General features: G+C 37.2%; 1 protein-coding gene across 1 annotated transcript in view; it reads right to left on the reverse strand.

The window, feature by feature from the left end:
• LOC129278897 (E3 ubiquitin-protein ligase TRIP12-like) overlaps positions 1–13,164 on the reverse strand; it is a 62,046-nt gene that overhangs the window by 30,699 nt on the left and 18,183 nt on the right. Inside the window, exons 6-17 of the mRNA XM_064111628.1 lie at positions 12,860–13,005; positions 11,807–11,890; positions 11,221–11,316; positions 10,314–10,501; positions 8,800–8,895; positions 6,233–6,325; positions 4,056–4,217; positions 3,227–3,349; positions 2,734–2,845; positions 2,093–2,157; positions 1,601–1,650; positions 359–515 (exon numbers count right to left, since the gene is read on the reverse strand). Of these exons, the coding sequence (XP_063967698.1) occupies positions 359–515; positions 1,601–1,650; positions 2,093–2,157; positions 2,734–2,845; positions 3,227–3,349; positions 4,056–4,217; positions 6,233–6,325; positions 8,800–8,895; positions 10,314–10,501; positions 11,221–11,316; positions 11,807–11,890; positions 12,860–13,005 (1,372 nt within the window). The remainder of the gene's footprint in view (positions 1–358; positions 516–1,600; positions 1,651–2,092; positions 2,158–2,733; positions 2,846–3,226; positions 3,350–4,055; positions 4,218–6,232; positions 6,326–8,799; positions 8,896–10,313; positions 10,502–11,220; positions 11,317–11,806; positions 11,891–12,859; positions 13,006–13,164) is intronic.

Below are 13,164 nucleotides of genomic sequence, written 5' to 3' on the forward strand. Positions count from 1 at the left end.
AGTCAATGGTGTATGGTAAGCTCAAGAAATGGACAGACAATGGTGTATGGTAAGCTCAAGAATTGAAAAAACAACAACGATGGAAGGTATGCTCAAGAAATGAACTGACAATAGTGTATGGTAAGCTCAAGAAATAAAAAGACAATTGTGTATGGCAAGCTAAAGAATAGAACAGACAAATGTATGGTAAGCTTAAGAAATGAACAGACAATGGTATATGGTAAGCTAAAGAAATTAACAAACAATGGTATATTATTGAGACATATTTCATATTGTGACATTAAAAAGAGAGAAAAAAAACTGCAGACTGAGCAGAGTAGTTATTCAATAATCAAAACCAAAAATATTGATCTTTTACCTCAACGATCCTGTTATCAATGCGTGTATAAGGATGCCACATCCCCCTATCGTCTCTCCACTGCCAGAGGGCAGCCTCAGTAATCAGATTGGGTACCTTCTTGAGGTAGGCATCGACAGAGAACAACCCATCACGGGGGAGTCTTGGCATCAGCTCACTGGTAAGAACAAAGGTATATCATAATGATTAAAACGTTGAATAAAGGAGATTATCATCTATATAGAGTGTTCTAGCGTTGCATTAAAAACGCGTATTTTGGTCTGCTGTATCAGAGCGTATCACTAAAAAGGACCGAAATCCGAAGAATATCCCATAGGCTCCTGTACAAAATTTGCTATTGAATATGAGAGCATATTCAACAGTATAGTGCACATGCGCGAATGCGTGAAATATACAACGCGTACAACAATGAAAGCAATGCGGTGCGCAGCATAGAGCACAACTACGCTCGATGACGTCATAATGAACTACATGCAAGTTGCATGTCAACGACCAAAATTGATCATATGAAGTGATAATGGCATAATGTGATAAGTGATATGACTTGTTTAATCAAATTTCTCCCTCTTTTTGATTGCTAGGGGTGGGATACATGTAGATGATAATCATTATATTGGATGGCTTTATTTCATGGAATACCAGAAATATTCCACTCGTTCGGGCCAATATTCGACTCATCTTCGATTCGTGGAATATTTTCCCAAACTCTTGGAATATTTCTGGTATTCCATTCTGAGCCATCCAATATAATATAATTATTTGCATTTCTCAAAGTCAATCAATCTCCCAAGAACTGACATCATTTTACCGTGAAACACACTGGCAACAAATCAAGCTATGCCCTTACTGCATATCCATTGGAATCTAATTTTTGACTCTTACTCATCCCCCCCACCCCCGTCTCTGTTCATCTTTAACTTTCTATAACTTTCCATGTCATGAAATACATCTGGCAAGTCGTTTTTCATTACAAAAACAATTAAATCATTATCATTTTGCATACTGTACTCATGTTTTTAAATCATTTGCTTTGTAATCATATTGTTATTCACATTCACTGATTTGTAATTTGACTCATCCAGCGTATACATGTACTTCTGGTCAATCTGTAAGTATAAATTATGAAAAATCATTAATAAAAAATGTTCTGAATTTGCTGAATATATTTGTTGAAAAAAGATCATGAAAAAATATGTTAACAAAGGTAGCGGTGCTATAGGATAATGGCATTAAATGACTTACCTGATGAGAGAGGTTATTTCATATAATTCCTGGGGGCTTCTTGATACAAGCTGTTTATAAGATAAAAAGGAGTTCGGTGTTTTTTAATACCATGTGCTGCGTAATGACAACTTTTGATAAATTTAATTATGACCATTGATTTAAAAAAAAATTGAATTTGTTTCTGTTTGTATTTCAACTAAACATGTATACAAAACGAGTGGAGTTGTCCAAAGGAATGTGCAAATTCATATTACATCCTTTGACCAACATGAGCGATACACGTTGCCATCATCCATAATATCAATAATATATGTATGTAGTGGCTGCGCTATACAAATCTTATTACATAATTATAGTTTATTATTGTTATTATTATTATCTGATCACTATTATTAGTAGTAGTAATGATTATCATTATTATTACTACTACTACTATCATTATTATTATTATTATTATTACTATTGTTATCATTATTTTCATTATTATTTTGTAATAAAAAAATAACTGACCTCAATATCTAGATTTGAAGAGTCTGAAGCGCCAATCAGAAGGTAACTTATCGTTTCTGCAATATCTGTGAAAGAAAAACAAACAATCAAACTAATGATCACTTGACATGATTTACATCAAAGAACAACAAAAATCGTACGTCCAGTGCAGGTAATGCTGGATTATTGTATGATCTGTTCAATCCGTTTGATCAGGGTCACATCATTAATAAAGGCTTCGTTGATAAGTCAGAAATTTTGAGGTAAACTTTCCAGTGTGTTGAGAGCAAAAGTTTATTTTATCAGTTTTTTCTACACCACTGATAAAATTTCATAAGGGTCCTGGTGGGTGTTTAATGAAGCTGTTCGTAAGATATGAACGACTTTACGCAAGACTGGTGACCCTTTCTTGTGGTACATGATACATCCCTATGTAGCTGACTTGGCACCTTAGAACATGTTCCAGTCGTCAGTAAAGTTGTGCGTACCTTTACAAACAACTTTATGAAACACCCACCTGTTCCTGTTTTATAAAGACTTGTTACAACAGTCTTGAACAATTTCTGTAACAAGTGTGCTTACAGCTAATTAAATTGAATGATTTTAAACTGTTAAGGAAACCTTATCATAAGAAGTTTTATGAAACAGGCTTCAAATCTTACTTTGTTTAAGGAGCTGAACAGCGAGGCTCGGGCAGTTTGCACACATGAGTGATAGCATCCGAATGACCATGATGAACGTCCCCGTGCTGATGATGGGGGGTGTAACGACCAACTACAATAAAAGAAAAGAAACAAAGATGAAATTACAAAATGATTTCTAAGGATTGCAGAGAATAAGTTGACCTGCCATAAATAATCAATTTTCTTTAAGGCCATGTCACATCGTTCCGTACAAGCCTTGCGGGTGAGTTGGCCAATTGTCCGCAACTCACCTGCAACAAAAATTTGAGCTTCTGTGGTTTACTTCTGGTTGGTCAGTCTACTAACCATTGCTCTCCTATATTAGACCTCCCAGACATGCCGGCGTCTATTACACAACACCCCCAGGCATGCAGCAGAGTCAAAGACTTGAATCCCTTCTCTGTTCTGAGATTAGCATTGATTTCCCCATGATTTGTCAATGGAAGGTCGCTTTAATATTACTCATACATACCAGTTGTTGCAGATTGGTAAGCAGTCCATGTTCTGCTATAAGCAAGAGAAGTTTCTCATCATTCTGATAATTATCTACCAGACGGGCAAAGCACAGGCAACAGCTCTCCACTGACTTCTTATCCTGTAAAAAAAAAATCAAGTATATGTGTGTGATTGGTCAAGTAAAAATATAGAATTCCCAGCATTCTGGGATACTGAAAACAGAAAGAATTAAGAATTCACAAAATTTCACAAAAAACATGTTTCAGGCAAAAAAAAAAAAAGACTGATACAATCTGTATGCAGCATCCCACTGATTGATCAATACACCCAATATAAAAGTGAAGTCAACTGAATATTAGCATTATAAATGTATTTCAAATGAAAACAGGCATGTTCTACCTACTGTGCGAAGCCATCCACTTTGATATTGCAACCTTGGGTTGCAAATTTTTATTAATATGGGAAATTTTATAATTGACATTTTTCAAAACAATCCTGATTTTATTCCCTTTAATAGATGCAATATGGGTTAGGGAAATTGCCAGATTTGAGTAGCTGAGGATTTTAGGTAGTGCTATTATGATTTATGCTTTAAGACCAGGGGGGTGTTTCACAAATATTTAAGTATGACTTAGAGTCGCACTTAAATTCAGAGTTGCGTACGGTATGAAAGGCTTGACCGCGTTGGTCAGATCGTGTCATGAGGACGCGCACTCCTGTGTATCTATCAATAAGATTGCGCGTTGAATATCATGTACATGTATGCGTCGGCTTTTAAGTGCGACTAAGGTCATACTTTAATCTTTGTGAAACACCCCCAGGGTTGAAATAAACCAAAATCCTACCTGGTGCTGTAGCCTCCCGGACAGCAGAGGTAACGAGTTAGCCACCAGATGAAACTCATCAGGCCCCATGCTCTGGCAACAGTTTGCTGCTACAGCCAAGGCATTTCGCTGGGCTGTTATGGAGAAGAACTCAATGTACAGGAGGCATGCGCAGAGTCCACCCTAAAAGGAGCAGCAAAACAATTGATGAAAGAAATTGTTAATACAGGGATATCACTTATATGCTTTTCACACTGTACTTTTTTTCCTTAACCCCGGGAAATTTGTGGGGCTAAGGGGGGGCCTTAGCCCCACCAATTCCTGGGGTTAAGCTTAACCCACTTCGTTTTCACACTATGTTTTAGCAAAGTGGGCTAGCATGGTAAATAGTGCGGTACTATCTGGCCCTGCAAAAAAGCAGGGTTAGCCGGCTTATTGTGGTGCTAGCACCACAATTGGGGTGCTAAGAGATGCAGTGTGAAACGAAGCTGGGCTAAGGAAAAGTGGGGCTAAGCAATAGCCAATCACAGAAGTTGAAATTGCACGTTAATCACGCTCTGTATGGTAAAATCATCAATATTCATGAGCTGTGCGATAGTCCGGGGTTAACGCCTTAACCCCGGCTAAGCAGATAGTATGGGAATAAGAAAGACAGTGTGAATCTAAAAAAAAAGATAGTATGGGGTTAAGGATAGTCCGGGGTTAAGGATAGTATGGGGTTAAGGAAATGCAATGTGAAAAGCATATTACAGTTGATAAAAAGTCTGAAAATTAAACTACATGAGCCATTTCATACACAAAATGATGTGTATGACTGAATATAAGTTGATTACGTCTGAATTCCGACTTCAGTCTGAAAATTGGCATCAACTGCTGATTTACTGTAACATTATATGAAAATACATCAAAAAATGAAACACTTGTGATTTAATGGACGCGATTAATTAAGAAAAAGAAATTTGGGAACATGACATCATCAGCCAACCTATTAAATATCCATGACATACATAAGTGTTTTCAAAAAAATATTTCCAAAATTTGAAAATTCAATAACTTCACTATCTTTTTATCAAAAAATTGGATTGACAACTGATTAGTGCATTTGATATTAATTGCTGCAACTTGTTTCATTATTGAGGAGACACATTATTCACACATGTATGAAAAAATGAAATAATTATGATTTCATGTAATAACATAAGAAAAAGGAAAGTGGGGATGTGACATCATCAGCCCATCTAATGAATATTCATTGTGATGTGCATATAACTATTGTCACAAAATAATGCTAAACTTTAAAATTCAATAACTTCCATTATTTGTTATCCGATTTTGATGAAATTTTCAGCACTTTGCTCTGTGAATTTTACTCTATTAACCCTAAAATGGCCGGGGGGGGGGTTGAATCAACACTTTCTGCGATCATTCCGCCGCGCGAAATTTTTTGACCGCGCCACTCGCAGAGTTTATACTTTTAAGTCTCGCGCATCTTTTGAGACCAAATTTCTGACGCCCGGGTACGCGGTTCTGAAAAAACGCAACATTTTGTAAGTGCATGTCAGACCAAAAATTGTTCCAAAACGTGATTTTGTGTACAAAGTCAATGCAAATGGAGTTTTCTCATCTTATTCATACAGATATGATTATTTTTACTTTAAATGGCTGAAAGCAATTGATTTTAGCATAATTATGCTTCAAAAAGGTTGTGCAATAAATCTGGTGAAAAAAAAACCAAAGAACAAAAGGTTGAAAAACAAAGAAATACATAAGAAATTCATAAAACAATAAAATACATAAGAAATTGATTTCCAAACCGAATTTTTTTTCATTTGCCAGTGTTAAGAATGCTACAAAGAATATTTTTACCAAAAATTAGCATTCTAGGAGCTTTATTTAGTGAATTAGAGCAAAAAGTATGATTTATGCATAAATTAGCATAATTAATTCATATAAAATAAAATCTCAAAATTTTACCATACGGCCTTGTAGATTACATCGCACACTACCAGCGTGCAAATTTTTGCGGCGCTCGCGCGATCGGCGGTTGAGATCTCAGGGGGGGGGGGTTGAATCAACCCCCCCCCCCCCCCCCCCCCCCGGCCACAGAACAGCCAAAAAAGCCCGGCCTAGTTAGGGTTAAGACATGAATATTTTCGGCCTAGAGTATCCCTTTAACACATGCACTGTTAGGAACTTACTGCTTGGAGAATGGCTTTGCTATGCCTTCTTGAAAGCATCTCAAGAGCGGTTAATGACTGCTCAGCTACATCCATACACTGGATTACTTGAAGCTACAATCAGAAAGAAAAAAAAACAGATTAAATCTCAAGATAATGGGATCACAAATTCTACAAATAGGTAATCATAACATTATTTCATAACATGAAGGATTTGAAAAGCACTGTTTATCTAGTTGGATATTCAAGTGTGCACTATACTATGGGCACGTCCTGGTCTAGTGCTTCTGACTCTTGCCTTTCAAACAGAGGGTCATGGGTTTGAATCTTAGCCATGGCGTGTTTTCATTCAGCAAGAAATTTATCCACACTGTGCAGCACTCGACCCAGGTGAGGTGAATGGGTACCCGGCAGGATTAATTCCTTGAATGCTTGAGCGCCTAGGCAGCCCAGCTAAAGCCGGGGTAATAATAGCAGAGCCAACTGGGAGAACAGTTTTGGAACTGAAGTGGCTACCCTGGGTAAATATACCGCTATTATTATTATCATTATTAGGCAACTTGTTAAAAGTCTGTACCACATCTCAAGGATGCAGGTGTCTTTTCATGGCAGCTTTCCTGCAGTCCCCATTGTTTTGTCTATGGCGATTGGGATGATTTGTTACAACGCTGCTTGCAGGATTCCCGCGGGAAGAAACATCCTTGACTTTCGATGAGGCACCTTACTCCGGCTGTAGCTATAGCTGCCGTTTCCTGAGCGAAGTCTATCCAAGGAATCAACCCTGTTGGTTTATTTCTTTCATTCACCTAAAGCCCCCGTCACACTTATTTGGAATCAGCAGGAATCAAGCAGAACCAGCCGGAATGAAAAATTTTCAAAATTCGAGCCACATTCGGGAGGGAATTTCGAATTGATCTAAATTTGTAAAAATGCCGTTCGATGACCTCCATGCTCCTCAGTGACTCCTCAGTGCTGACTGACGTTGCAGCAACAGCTAGCCGTGCTTTTATGCGATTCGATTCTCCCATGAATGCGATCGGAATGTTGTTGAAATGTCGTCAGAATATTTGGAATGCAGTCAGAGTGCTGTTGACTGCACTTTGAATGCTGTTCGATATTTTTCCAGTTCGAATGCACCTCAAAAGTTTTGAGCATGAGCAAAACATTATATCCAGGAATGTGCCAAGAATTATCATTCCGGCTCATTCCGCCTCTAGTGTGACTAGGGTATAATCTGAGTGAGGTGCAGCAGAATGTTTGCTAATTTCTTGCTGAATAAAACATGGCTTAGCTGGGACTGGAACCAACGACCTCTGATTGAAAGACGTGAGTCAGAGCACCAGACCACGCTGCCCCAACTTCTCCATAATGAAATAAGATTGCAATGACTGAAGAGTAACATACATGGGTAACCTCAGACCTGCCAACCTCTGGGAATGAAAAACTGTATTCTGTGATACAAAAAACTGTATTCCCCCCAAAAAAAGTGTATTTCATAATAAAATGCTTGGCGCACTCGCCCATCACGGCGCTCAAGCTGCATGCAAGCTAAAATGCGCACTGCTCTTGCAGATTAAAAAAAAAACATTGAAACTTGTGTATATCTCACCCTGGTTTTTACAAAATGATTGGAAAAAAAAACAAGTTACCTGAAATTACATTGATCTAATAACCATATTTGTGTACGTTTTATGAAATAGAGACATATAGAGATGATTTTTCTCAATAAATTACGATTTTGAAAAAAAAAAAAAAAAAAAAAAAAAATTTTTTTTTTTTTTTTTTTTTTTTTTTTTTTTACAAAAAACGTATTTTTTAAAGAAAAAACGTACTGCCGTATTTTGGTTGCAAAAACGTACTTAATACGGCTAAAACGTACTGGTTGGCAGGTCTGTAACCTGATGAAAATATGAAAATTTTAACATTTTGACTGATTTCAAATTTCCTAAAAGTTGCCAATTTGAGAATTTCAAGGATTGTTTAAGTAAAAGTAATCCAGGAAATAGAAAAAAAATAGAACTATCACTGAAGGTGATAAATACCCCCCGCCCTATGCCGTTGCCATGGCAACAGTTTGCAACACATGGAAACAAATATGTCTTGCCCATCTTTACCCAAAGACAATGTGTGAGAAACGCAATTTTCAACACATACGAAAAATGTGTCTTGCACATCTTTACCCAAGACCAATGTGTGGTCCAAATTTCAAGAGAAAAGGTTCAAAATTGAGAAAGTATATTGATGCGCAAGATTTGCACCTGATTTTTTGTATTTTATGCCGTTACCATGGCAATGCAATTTTCAACACGTACAAAAAATGTGTCTTGCACATCTTTACCCCAAAACCAATGTATGGTCAAAATTTCAAGAGAATTGGTTAAAAACTGAGGAAGTAGTTAGTTCGATGTGCAAGATTTGCAACGGACCAACCAACCGTCCGACCGCACACTGATTCCTATATACCCCCTTCAAACTTTGTTTGGCAAGGGTATAAAAATATCGAATAAAATCTTGTGGAGTGTTTGATCAAATGGTTGAACCAGTAGGCCACAGCACCAACAAGCATGTGATTCCAGTCATAAACTCACTTTCTCGAGGAATACTGGTATAGCATCCATGACAACCGAAGATGACCGTGGTAAAGCCTCCATCATGTACGTCAATGCACGGCACGCATGGTTCATCTAAGGTAGGAATTAGAGAAATGATGCTCAATTAATTTAATTACAAATACACAAAAATCATGTTCTTCAGTGTTTTAAACATTACTGCCCGAATTCACAAAAGTGGTTTTGAAAACCCTCGGTTGAATCTGTGATTCATGCAGATTTCCAGTATTAATTACGCTTGATTTACTGCGTGTCGGGCGCGTGTATAAAAAATATTCAATGCTAATGGGCGCTTTTGTCACAGTGCGCCAAATTGACGCCTGTTACCATGGTTAGATACGCTATTTTATCCATGAGTCCACTGTTTGAAGAGTGGACTTATTAATTCAAAACAGTGGACTCATGAATAAAATAGCGTGGATAACCACGGTAACAGGCGTCAATTTGGCGCACTGTGATAAAAGCGTGCATCAGCATTGGACAGTTTTTAATATACGCGGTAAAATAGCGTAATTTATACAGGAAAGCTGCATAAACAATGGACTCTACCGTGGGTTTTCATAACCACCTTTGTGAATTCGGGCCTACATATTCCAACTGTGCGCAACTTACAAACAGCTTTATGAAATACTCACATGGTTATCATTATCACATATACACTTGCATCATGAAAATATTTCCATTAAACATCACTACCAATTGATATAATGAAATGACTGTGCATTATTTGTTAGATGAAAACACTTTCAGTCTGATCATGACATTGGTTGCTAGCAGTTTAGTCACCAGGGACTTATAATTTAAGAGGTGGAAATTTTCTTGTTGGACAACTATCAGCTGGGGTTTTCTAAGGAACAATACTTGCCAATTTTCAAGGCTTAACTATTAGAAATATAAGTTTAATATCCTCTGTCGGTGAGGAAGTTAGTGCCATTAGGTGGGTGTGAGGCACACTGCCTATCGGTCAGAAATTTTGAGTCTTGGAGGGTTCCGATCAGTACCAAACACTATCGTGACAAAACGGTAGCATGTCGGCTCAGGGTTTAATTTACTACCTCTATATGAGGACTGCAAACAATCATAATTATAATTATGTTTATCGATTCTTTCTTTCTTATACTCTCTATTATTTATCCCTTGCCCCCCCCCCCCCCGTCTTTTTTGGTCATTTTTCATTTTCATTCTATCTTACTATTTTTATTTCATTCTTTTACTACTCCATCATTTTCAGGTAACTTGATGCCTTTTGATATATTTTGTGTATAACAATCTACGTAATATTTTCTCCCAATGGGAGCCTAATTTTCTACAAGCTCTGCTTTTTATTTAGGATCCTCACTTTTTTACATTTTGTAGTGAACCTTGTATTAAATACTTATGTTAGATAGTTAATTTGATCATTGATACACTATGTTTCTGAATACATTTGTTATGTATATTACGTTATTTGTTTTAAAAGTGGAATAAATAAATACAATAGAATATATACTCACAATATCAAAGTTATGTTCCATCGAGAGTAAGCTTATGAGGGCGGGTACCACCTGCTTGACGGGGAACCCCCCTAGTGTATCCTCGTTACCCATGACTAATAGCTGACACATCTCAATCACGGCCTGGAGTTGTTGGCTTTCATCCCCCATGGCCTGCAGACCTGATAATAGCTGGTGAGCTTTGGTACCTGGTAAAGGAGATAGGGATATTGGTGAGACATGAATGATTTCCAAGTAAAGAATCCCATCTCAGGCCAGCTGCCCAGTCAACCAGATAGTCAATCAGATGACAATAAAATCAAATTATTTCATGGAAAATACATTGTAATATTACAGTGAGTGAATAAATATCGATAGAATTATGTTAGAAAATAGTTTAGGCTCTGATTTTGTTTGAGAAATAAAAAAAAGTGAAATTCTAGCTAATTTTTTGAATCACTAACTGTACTTTCTAAACCTTATTTTTTGTACATATAAAGGTGCATATCTCAATTTTCTCACTTCACAGGATGTTTTCAATAGCAAAATTTTGCTGTTGGGGACACTGGCACTGACTGATGCACGTGTCAATATTTTTGCGCATTGTTAAATTCGCTGCCGATCGGCAATTCACGAAATCCGCGAAAATAAAACCACCGCGAAAATAACAGCTTATACAGTAATCATCTATTAATCTTTTCCGGGGGGACATTGTTATAATAATATCCAGCTTCAGCTCAAGCAGCCGCTGCATGATCTCCGTGCATTCAAGGAATTAATCCTGTCAGGTTCACCTCATCAATAAGATCAAAGAGCAAATAATACATGTGACGGTTAGTCCATAGGCAGGACCTAACGCCTGCCAGCCCCGCCCCACCCCCTCGGTTTGAAAATCATTACCAGTATCATAGTTGTTCATTATACTTACTAGCTCCGGATCCCATGCTGCGTTGTAGTAGTTGGTGCATGCGAGGACCAAGAGCATTAAAGAGATGGGGAGGCACTCCTCGGGACTCTAGGAGAGCTACAAAAAAAAAGGAACAAAAAGACCGACACTCGCCATGATACGTCTTATACATTTCACTCATGAAAAGGAAGGGAAACTATTCGCTTTCGGCATCGTAGAGTATCTCCCTTCATCCCGCTCCTTTTTTTTTCTTCTCTTCGTTCGCAGTTTTCCTTCATCCTCTCTTACTTTTATTATAGATATATATAATATATCAAAATTGCAAATTCATTAACCTATTTTTTTCATCAGTATTGTTTGAAAAGTATGAAGAAACGACAGCATCGACTTCTATAGAAATACACTGTTTAATTATTACCCATCAACCTTTCCTTTTTCTGTTTGTCCCCTTTTTTATCCTTTTGTATTCTTTCTTTTTGTGTTCAGACTGTCACTTCATTTCAGGTAAAGACTCAGATAATTCATTCACTCATTCATATTGAAAAAGAGTTATTACTTCAGCTCAGAGGGCAGTATATAACTAGGTTATGAAAGGGTAATATATTACCTTGTAGTCTTGTAACTTCAGACTCGTCAGCGTCGCCTTTGCTGCCGGCGGCTAAGGCCGAGGCCCCCGTACTGGATCCTGCAGCTAAAAGACAACATTCAAAATCATTTTTTTTGTATTATTTTCATCTTCAAATTTATACTTGTTAATTATTATCCTCACAATAACCTTAAATAATTAATTTTCATTGCAATATCTTTGACAAGCAGCAAGCAGGAATGGTTACTGCAGATCCCTATCAGACTTAACTAAATAATAATCTTAACTAAATAATAATTGCCAAAAACAAATAAAATCCATAAACAATTACATTAGAAATTCATTTTTCTATAAATTCTTGAGTGCCGATTTTCATATTGATTGTTCAGTCCATAATCGATTTCATGGAGGGGGGGGGGGTAAGTGAGGTACTCAAAATATAGTAAAGTTTATAAAAGGAGATATAGAATTTCAGCAAGCTATATTCATCATTAGCTTCAAGAGCACATATAGTATCCATACTAAATTACAAAGAGAGGCACTCAAATAAGCAGGTAAATTTTGCTTGTCGAGATGCCAACAGTAAGTCATAGATTTCATGTCTGTAGTTCTGGTGAATCAGAGGTCAAAATTTTTCTTATTTAGTTTAAAATCTGCTAATGACCGATACTTAAGACTAGTTCTATTGACTGCTCATGGTTTGGGGAGGAGGTTGGTTTATTAAATAACAAAGACCAATTTCACAAACATCATTTTGCTTGTGCATTAGAATAATTTCCAACACTTGTTACCAGGCATATCAGAATTGTTCCACATCATCAAGGGCATTAGTAAAAATTATATGCTTCCCTGTGCATATAATTTTTACTAATGCCCTCGATGATGTGTATTATTTGTATACCATTGCATCCTTACAAAATTACATTCAAAAGCTCTACAAGCAGGTAAATATTTCTCACTAATCCACAAACAGTAAATAGTATGTGTAGATTTCATGTGTGCAGTTTTGACCAATCAGAGGCCCAAATGTTAAGTATGCAGTGTATAATCGTGCCTATTGCCCCGGACACTTACCAGTGGCTCCCTGTGCTGATTCGTCAGATGCGGTAGGAGCATTGGTTGGGTTGGCGTCAGTGTTAGCATCCCTTCCTCCGGTTCTGCCTTCCTGTCGGCCAGAGCCCCCTGGCCCTCGCTTACTCATGCCCGAGCTGCGCCGGCTCCTAAAACAGTCATTCAAAGTAAATAAATAGCATTCACTGTAAACAAATGGATTGTAAAAGTATTTTCTGGATACAAAACAATAGTTGTGAAAGTAGATCACTATGAAAAGGAAAGAAATCTACATCCACTAACATTCCAACGATCATCAAATAATAATC

Source organism: Lytechinus pictus, chromosome 16 (assembly GCF_037042905.1).
Source record: "Lytechinus pictus isolate F3 Inbred chromosome 16, Lp3.0, whole genome shotgun sequence".
Classification (NCBI taxonomy): domain Eukaryota; kingdom Metazoa; phylum Echinodermata; class Echinoidea; order Temnopleuroida; family Toxopneustidae; genus Lytechinus; species Lytechinus pictus.